This window comes from Rhagoletis pomonella, unplaced genomic scaffold, assembly GCF_013731165.1.
Source record: "Rhagoletis pomonella isolate Grant_MI unplaced genomic scaffold, Rhpom_1.0 Rhpom_scaffold_00016, whole genome shotgun sequence".
Lineage (NCBI taxonomy): Eukaryota > Metazoa > Arthropoda > Insecta > Diptera > Tephritidae > Rhagoletis > Rhagoletis pomonella.
In genome coordinates, this window is record NW_023458570.1 from 435,123 (window position 1) to 444,891 (window position 9,769).

A 9,769-nucleotide genomic window follows, 5' to 3' on the forward strand; every position below is an offset into this window, starting at 1 on the left:
ATCTTTATCATTGGCTTGATCCTTCAATATAGGTTGTGAGTGTCTGTGGTTTTGTCGTTGCTCTTGTCTTTGTTTCTGCCCTTGTATCTTGCTCTCTGTATTTTCATTACCCGCTCCGCAGTGGCGTTAAAAGTTCATGCAGCCGCCCACTGTATATTCACGCATGCGCATACGCATACGTAAAAATTAATTTTTATTTTCTGAGCAAAAAATAAAACTCAACAAATAACGATTATTTTCCGAGCAAAAAATAAAACTTAAAACTTATTTTCCAAACAAAAAATAAAACTCAAAAAATTACCATTATTTTTCGAGCAAAAAATAAAACTTAAAACGTAACGATTATTTTCCGAGCAAAAAATAAGACTCAAAAGATAACGATTATTGTCTGAGTAAAAAATAAAACTCAAAAAATAGTCGTTATGTTTTGAGCAAAAAATAAAACTCAGTTAATAAGGATGAAAAAGTGATTTTTATAATAAAAGTTATAACCGTTACAGTCCCTTGTTTAAACAGGGATCTTGCCATGATGCTAATTGTGAAGATGAAAGTCAGGAGGGTACATCCGACATTTGCAGCCTTGATGCACTTCTCAAAAAGGAATTATTGCACCGCAATAAAAAAATAAATAAATATAGCTAAAAGTCCTCTCAACTGGTGCAGCGTCGATCGCAAAGAATTTACAATTTTGTCAAGGTTAAAAGTTTTCGCCTCGAGCGAGTAGCTGCTTAGTGGCACAGGTTTGATATACGCGACCCTTTAAGAAACAGACTCTTACCCGAATAGGCAACAGCATTACTTTTTATTAAAAACAATATTCCAATTTTTAAATTCAAGCACTAAAAAGAAAACAGTATTAAAAATTACTTGCTTTTCCATTTTTTATTTACCTAATCGCCTAATTTACTCACTTAAATTATTTATTAAAAATACTTGACATCCGAATTCGCATCCGTGGATGTCTAAAATTCCACATTCGCAACATCCCTAGTAGTGACTATTCACTACCACTAAATTTAGTTATAGTGAAACAAAATACAACTATCACTAAAGTGTTTCGCTGAATATTTCCATTACCACTAAGCTGGTGATAAATTGTGAAAAAAATAATTTCTTCCAATATATTTATTGCTAGTGAAATGCCTAGTGGTGCACTACTCCCAACTCTGTTATAGACTGCCTGGTATATGTTATGGAGTCGATAACGATGTTTAACCTGCACTTAGGGCCGCTTGTTCAATGCCTGATTAACACAAATCGGAGGTAGAAAGTACAGCGGTTAAGTACAGCGACTGCTTTGCTTGCTTTTAATCATTAATTAGATTAACATTTTGCCAACCGTGCACGTACAAGATGGTCCGAAATTTTTACAGAAGAGAAAAGTCGGTTTATTTAAAACTTTCTACAAACTCGGAATTTTTACTATTACTTGTACATAGATATTATTTAATATTACCTTACAGAGTAATCTATTATTAAGCCTGGGTAAACAAAATATAAATTCTTCTATGAGAAGTTTCGTAAATATAAGGAGACTTTTACTGTTTCATTTATTTATGAACGTGTAGCTTGAGCTTTTTTGCAAAAAGTGAATTTGTCAAAACTTAAGCAGATATAGTGTGTACGGTAATTTTCCAAATAAGATCTCTGAATAGAGTTACTCCTGAAAATTATTCCAAACGAAAATTTAAAAGTGATAAAAAGCCAGAAGTACATTTAACTAGTTTCTATTAAAGGTTTTAAGTTCACCTGAAATATAAGTATGAAATCATAAGCAATGTAAATAAAAAAAAACAACAAATTTCAAATTAAACTCTGAGCTTTTTAAACACCCCAATGAGAACACTTGACAGTTGTTCATAAATACAAAACGTTTAACTCGAGTTTATGGCTTAACGTGAACATACTATAACTCTTTCGGTTTTGTATCAGGTGGTCGTCTACCTTCAATGAATTTCCAATACAACGACATAAAGTAGTTTATGGGACCAGTGTTACTGTCATGCAATGCGAGAAATTCAAAAGTCTTGGTCTTGTTGACCTACCTTCGTACTTTGCTTTACTTACCGCCTTTGCGACTGACTCAGACTAGTAAGTAGTAAGTCTAAAGTATTTAATCGACTCTCCCACAATTCGACTTGATCTGAGAAAGCTTCGAATGCTGCCGAATTTTTAGCCGACTGTAGTAAATACTGGTTATCGCCAATTTTATTCAACACTTCCTGATAGTCCTTGATAAGCGATAACTCGTTGCCCGCGGAATCTTTTTGGCTGGTAAGTTTTAGGACAGCCAAAACAGACCACTGATCCAATTCGGTCAAAGCTTGCCGCACTATTTGCTCAGAGGCTGCTTTTTTCACCAGATTTGCTATTTCCACAGATGTCTGTTGCAGTGCGTTATAGTCGTCCAATATGTCACGCAAATATAAATTGTGAATGAGCTTGATCTCTGTTTTGTTTAACAACATAAAAATGCAAGCCCAATGCCGTTCCGTCAAAGAATCAGATTGCAATTGTTGTAGAATAGGCATAACGCTCTGTAACTGTTCTACGCTCTGTCTTATACGCTTTGAAGGCAGATCGATAGATGCGTGAACAGAGCTCTCCCACTTGTTGATAAACTCATTAAGAACATATGGGCGGCGCCGATAAACGGCCCATTCTTCGCCGGTAATGGCATTTAGTTCACACAGATAGTTATCGTAGATTTCCCATTCTTTCAATTGCGCCTGGACTTTATCTTCAACTTTGCTGAAGAAAGCGAGCACTTCGGGGGAAAGTGACATATTGAACTTGGAGAATTCTTCAAGCAGTTGCATTTTCTTTGATTTTATCTGTTGCCAATGCTCTTGACGTTCCTTGAAGAGTGCCAATGTGGAATTTTCATTGCTCTCCAGCTCATTAATGGTCGATTCCCAACGGAGTAAAAACTTTTCGGCTTCATTTTGTAAATTGTGCATCTGCGAGTGGGCTTGGTCTTTAATCATATCAACTTGACGTTGGAGTATAACCGCATGGTTTTCGATTAAGGGTTTTAGTCGTTCCCATTGAATAAGAATATTTGCCAGAGCTGTTACACGCTCTTTGCACCAGCCGGCGAGGCAGCTGTCTTTTTCTTTGACCACTTCCAGAGTCCCTGATACCTAAGGCGGAGAAAGACAATATTTTTTCAAAAGTGATAAGTGGCACTGAAAATTGCATAAGACCGAAACTAAGTTTGGACAATGGAAATTCATTCCAAAATGCAACAACAAATACTTTGTGCTGAACGTAAGAACAGTTGTGTTAACCCTAGAATCGTACGACAGTTTTACCCTACGTTATTCGTAATATACGTATATTTTACGTACTACACCAAGTAGGTATGTTATTTTAAATAAATGTTTAATAAAAACTTATTTATTTTCTGTATTGATTTTATTGAAAGAAAATATAAAGTTTTTTGATTCTTAAACTAAATTATTGAAAAATGTATGGGACATTCACCATACACACCGTGCATATTTTAATTTGATGCTCACCACATTTAGAGCAATAAGTAGTTGTCATCCGTTTTTTACGTGCACACTTTTTTGTGATAACGATGAAAGCAAACCGCGGACTGACAACCGATTAATTATTCACTTGTTTTTGCAAGACTGCCGAGCGCACATAGCAATTGGGCATAACGGTGAAAAGTATGCGGCGTACACGTAAAATTTACGTCAATTAAGAATGCAGGTTTAATATTGCGCTCTCTGATTATATAAGGGGTATTTTCGAAGTCCTGCACTTTGCACGGATTGCACAAAAAGCAAAAATACTATTCCAAATTTGCAAGAGTACGAGTGCTCCCCATTGCAAAATTAGCTAGCATCAAATGTCTGGGATAAATACAACAACATACAGCAAAAAATTAAGTGAGCGAAATCAGAGTAATATGAAGCAGTTCCAACAACAAAACAAATAGCACATTTATCTTGCTATGTTTTCTTGAAAAATATATGCATGGGCTTAAACTGTAAACGCTGCATATTTTGCGGCAATAGGAAATGTTGTTTCCCATGTATTTTGTTGTGGTATTTACAAATTATGCAACGGCTTTGCAATATTTCAAGAATACCCCCCATTATGAACACATCAGAAATAGGTGTGTACTCGTACGCCCAACTATCTAAAGTTTTAGAAAACTTTTACTGGTTTTGCGTTCTTGTACCCAAAAAACTTGCAAAGTAGGGGAAATTGAGAGAGCAAAATGTGAAAGAGAGCTGCAAATTTCTGCTCGAAAAATTTTTCCCAGCTAAAACTTGCAAGTAAGAAAATCAGCTGATCACAAACACATGTTTGTAAATAAACAAAAGAAAATATGGCCTTTTTGAGTTATTATTGCAATTTTTATTATTAATGCTAGTATACAACTAAAAAGTGCGTAAATTTAATAAGCACAACATTCATTGAGTTTATTTTTCGTTAATTTGCTATTAATCTCCAGTTTGTTTACTTTAGTGTGTGCTGACTATGGTTGCCGTATGACATTTTTCGTTTGTACCATAATTTACCTTTAAACATACCAAAATAGATTTAAATGCAGCATGCTGAAATGTTGTTTTGCTGAAGTTTTCGGTTTCGGTAGGTTGATTGTTGAAATGAAAATTTTAAAATTTTAAACCTACTCTATTACATTTTTTTGGATCAATGATGGGTGTTTGGAGGAGATACTATTGTTTTTAATGCGTCACCATGTGATATCAAAAATAATTATGAGAAAAATAACTTATTCATTCCGATATAATTAAATCGTTTTTTAAAAAGGTTTTTCTTATCCAAAACTATTCAAATGTATAAAATGCCAAATCGGAGGAAAATGCACCAAGCAGAAAATAAATTGCCAAATTAATCACCAGTGGCAACTGTGCAAGTGATCAGCTGTTTCGAAGGTTGCAAGTTTTTGCAAATTTTGCGTTCTCGTACTTTTGTTGATATTTCGTCTCTTTGAGAGCGAATGCTGCTAAATTCTCTCAATACGAGTACACACCTAATATGTGCAAGTACACGTACCTTCGGTAACTCCGACATCATTTTTTCGTACTTCATTCCCGATTCTGTGAGGGATGTGTCGCCCATTGGTACATTATTTAAAAACTGCAGTGAGTTCTGCAAGAATTCTTGGATGGTGGTAACATCATTCACAATAGCGGAGCGTAAGTTGTTGGTCAAAGACTCCCAATAACGTTGGCTAATCAATTCTATCTCTGAACGTAAGGGCGAAGTGTTAATTATAATGCACTCAATTGACTCTTCGCAACTGTAGGATATGAGTTTAAATGAAATTATAAGAAGCTTTTAAAAGTAAACGGAAATAGGGATTTACTTTTGAATTGTAGCGATTTTCTGGCTGAAATTCTTGCAAGCCCTGAATTCACAATCCCAATCCGATGCTTTGCTAAGGTGTATACTGCATAGTTCTTCGATGTCAACACAACCCAAGGCAACCCAAGGAAGCCATATCTTCTTGAATTGTTCAAGCTTTCGAAATAGTTCCTCGGCGTGTTCAAAAAGGGGACCGAAATGATGACGATTCATTTCGACCATTAACTTAAAAAACTCGGTGCTATTGTCAGAGAGCCCTCGAAAGCTACTGGGGCGTTCAATAAAGCGACGAAGCTGGATAAAATATTTTTCGCGTATCTCCTCTTCGGAAGGGCGGAAACAAAGTTGACGTCGCCTGAGAAAATAATAACAACATAATAAACAAAGTAGTCGGATTTTTCATAAGTAAGCATACCTAAACGTAATATCTATGTGTATATCCGGCAGCTTATTTCTCATATCTACTAGACCAATGATATACTGATATTCCAACACCTTGTAGAGCTGATGATCCCAATGTAACTTAAAAGCGTCTAAGTTTGTAAAACTCTGACGCTCTATTGTGGCGACTAAGTCACGTAGATGGCGCATTTCATCTTTCCAGGCTTGAGTTTTCGTAAACAAGTCGGTGTTCATGAGTCTAATTACCTGATACAGAAAAATATATTATTAAGTTTATTTCTGTTTCAGTTTACACACCGTTCTTTTGGCTTGCTCGTGGTATCCTACTAGAAGGGTATTGTCTGCAGAGAGCTTGGACACAGATTTTTGTAGCATATTCACATAACGTTGCACTGACTCCTCATCATTCCAAGCGACCGTCTGGCTTTGCACCATGTTCGACAGTTCAACCGCATTCTTTAGCATGATGGGCCTTTGACACGGTATCATACGATCACCAATAGTGTTGTGGAAAGTTGCAATCTGTTGCAAGCGGCGTGCATAGCTTATAAATTTTGCAGCATGCGTGGATGATGAGCGCAAATCAGTAGGGACATTGTAGCCAAGGTTCTCAAACTCACGGACATCCTGACAAAAAGTTACCAGCTTGGGATTGAATGTGACTCGCATTAGTTGGCGACCTTCCTTCTCAAACCTGACCACTGGCTGATCTTCACGCAATCTGCAAGCGAAAAGTAGCTCATGATATGAAGAAACTGCAGTAAGATTATGTGTGTAATGCGTATTACTTTAAATCTCCACTCTTGACGGATGTTGAGCACTGACCACACCAAATTTCGAAGTTAGCACGTAGCAGGGACTCAGTCTCCTCTTTTATTTCTCGTACGGCTTTGTTGATTTTGTCATAGCCATCGCGACCGCTAATTAAATGACTCACTTTCTCGATTTCTTGGATCTGCGAAAAAGTGCCATAAGCTCATTGATTAATCACTAAAATTGTGCTGTAATACCTGATGTTGCACGACTTTCAGCCAACGACACTCATTACAAATTACAGATAGATGACCGGTTTCTGGTTCCATATTTGTATCGGACAAGGCCTTGCGTAAATCTTGCAGCAGAATCAGCAAAGACTGTAGAAATTGTTCACGCTCGATTGTCAACAACTCAAGTCCAGCTGTCCTCTGAATGAGTGTCTCATATTTTGAAAAAATAAATATGACCTGCCTAGGATTTCTAAGGTGATTATGAAGTAGAGCTTTGAGCGCGGAGGCGAGGCGTTCATCGATGGGTTGCAGAATTTGCTCAAAGCATTGCAAAGCTGTATTCCATTTGGTCTGACCCAGAGTAGTTGTATCAAAGATATTAATATCTGGGGAAGGCAAAATGTTATGCAACTATTCCATAGTAACTCTTGATTGATTTACTCCTTACCTTTAAATGGCGAACTCTCATAGAGCATACACTTCATTTCCTCATCGTTCAATAATGTAGCAATTTGTTTGTAGAGATTTCTAATATTCTTAATCTCTAACAGACGTTCTTTAAATTGTTGACTACGTTTGGGAACGTGCGGCACACCTATCCACGGATGCTGTGCGTAATTTGGCCAGAAAAGACGCGTTAGCGAGTCACACAGTTGTATCCAAGACTCGGTGGTGTCAATGCATAGGCTCATCAACGCGTTCACGTGATGAGAACTAAGGCTCCATATATCCTCCGTTTGAAGTTGTTTGATGCATTCTTCAAGCAATCCATTACCTGTTGAGATAATGTATGGATAGATTAATATTGTATTTAATTAAATTAAAGGATTGTATAATACCAATGCTATTCAATAGATCGGCCATGCGCTCCTGGGGATATTGGTAAGGCAATCGCCATAGCTCATCGAGGCTATTGTGTGAACTGTCTAAAAACTCTTCGATGCTGGTGGCAGTGTTGCGGTAGTTCATTGAGCTTAAAAAAATGAAAAAGAAAAAACAATTTAGATATTTTTGGATTTGGTAATACTATGTTCACGTTGGGCCATTAGCTCGAGGTTAACGTTTCGAGTTTATGAACAACTGTCAAGTGTTCTCATTAGATTGTTTAAGAAACTCAGAGTTTAATTTGACATTTGCTTATTTACTTTTTCTTATTCACATTTAGCCTGTTCCCGTAGTCCAGGATTTAGACAGAATTAGTACGAATTAGCCGTGCTGTAGAATACCAACCGTTTAGCAAAAAAACAAAGAAAAATGTGACTCGATAGAAATTTTCATGCTGATTTCAACCAAACCAAGATTATTTGGCGCAAATAAAAACCAAAGGCAATAAAAGGGCTTAAAGGTAAACTTTTCTATTTTTGATAACTATAAATATCTCGGAAACAATTTGACCAATTACAAACGTATTGAAGCAAATTTAAAGATAATTTAAATACCTTTTACGCAACGTATGCAGTATAACCGTTTTAATAATAAACGCCATTTAAAAAAATATATGTTTATATATATTTTGGTTATTAGTGGGGCTCGGAATCTCATGCAAATGCATGTTTTTATTGGGTATGTTTAAATCGAAATTGTTAAATTATCTTTACGAGTCATGAAATTTCCTTTAAAATGGCATTCAGTCGTTAGTGCATATTTTGCAGTAATTGCATGATACCTGTTTTAGCATATCTATACTAATTATATAAAGAGAAGTCCCTTTTTTTTGTAACAGGTAATCTCGCGAACGGCTGGTCCGATTTTCATGAAATTTTGTATACAAATAGTTTTCCGGTAGCCACCATGTTTTAGGCTAAAAAATTTTTACTTTTTTTCGGGTAGGTGGACCAGGGACCAGTCTATTCGAAAAAATCTTATTATAGTCCGATTTGCTTAAAATTGAGTACGTAAGTAGCTTTTTAGAATATATTAGCATATATGACCCATTTTTTTCGGGAAGTGGTCCAGGGACCGATCTATTCCAAGAAATCGCATTTATGGTCCGATTTGCTTAAAATTCGGTACGTAAGTAGTTTTTTAGCATATATTAGGATATATGGTCCATTTTTTCCGAGAAGTGGACCAGGGACTGATCTATTCGAAAAAATCGTATTTACGGTCCGATTTGCTTAAAATTCGGTACGTAGGTAGCTTTTTAGCATATATTAGCATATATGATCCATTTTGTCCGAGAAGTGGACCAGGGACCGATCTGTTCGAAGAAATCGTATTTATGGTCCGATTTGCTTAGAATTCGGTACGTAGGTAGCTTTTTGCCTGGATAAGCTTATAGATTCCTGTTTTCCAATTTTCATGCAATTTCGAATATAAATAGCTTTAAGTAACGACCATATCAAGGGGCGAATTCGTCACTAGGCAAGATTTTTTTGCGCCAATCAGAAACAACGGATACTGTCAAAATATAATTATAATATATAATATATCTCAACCAATATATATTTAGAAAGCCGTTTGTTAGTTTTTGCAAGGCTCGAGAGCGGCTTAACCGATTTTTTTGAAACTGCCACCTGCCGCACGTGTCCCAAGGATGGTTTTAGGCTGAAAAAAATCTATATGTAAAGGGGGCGTGGCACTTCCCATACAAACCGAATTTTTCATACTGCTTATCTCTGGAAATTTTTTGGTAGAGTTCTAGAGTTTTGTATGGAGATGTACGAAATAAATCGCATACTTTTGGAGAAAAATTGGAACCATTGGAAAAGGGGGCGTGGCATCTTCCATACAAACCGAATTTTTCATACTGCCTATTTAGGAAGTGTTCATGGTAGAGTTCTGGAACTTGGTATGGAGATATACGAAATCAATCGCATACTCATGAAGAAAGAGGGCATCTCTTGGAAAGGGGGGGCGTGGCACCTTCCATATAAATCGAATTTTTATACTGCATATCTCTGAAATTATTCATGGTACAGTACTGGAACTTCGTATGGAGATATGTATATAATTGAAATCAAGCCCATACTCATGGAGAAAATTTGGGCTATTTGAAAAGGGGTGTGAGGCCTACAAACGTACCGACCTTT

The 9,769-nt window shown here is 36.4% G+C and overlaps 1 protein-coding gene across 1 annotated transcript in view; it reads right to left on the reverse strand.

Moving 5' to 3' along the window:
- The window catches only part of LOC118749412 (cytoplasmic dynein 2 heavy chain 1-like), a 217,389-nt gene that overhangs the window by 77,989 nt on the left and 129,631 nt on the right, over positions 1-9,769 (reverse strand). Inside the window, exons 5-13 of the mRNA XM_036484216.1 lie at positions 7,577-7,710; positions 7,186-7,512; positions 6,762-7,123; positions 6,540-6,706; positions 6,049-6,472; positions 5,765-5,997; positions 5,351-5,704; positions 5,038-5,284; positions 2,068-3,143 (exon numbers count right to left, since the gene is read on the reverse strand). Of these exons, the coding sequence (XP_036340109.1) occupies positions 2,068-3,143; positions 5,038-5,284; positions 5,351-5,704; positions 5,765-5,997; positions 6,049-6,472; positions 6,540-6,706; positions 6,762-7,123; positions 7,186-7,512; positions 7,577-7,710 (3,324 nt within the window). The remainder of the gene's footprint in view (positions 1-2,067; positions 3,144-5,037; positions 5,285-5,350; positions 5,705-5,764; positions 5,998-6,048; positions 6,473-6,539; positions 6,707-6,761; positions 7,124-7,185; positions 7,513-7,576; positions 7,711-9,769) is intronic.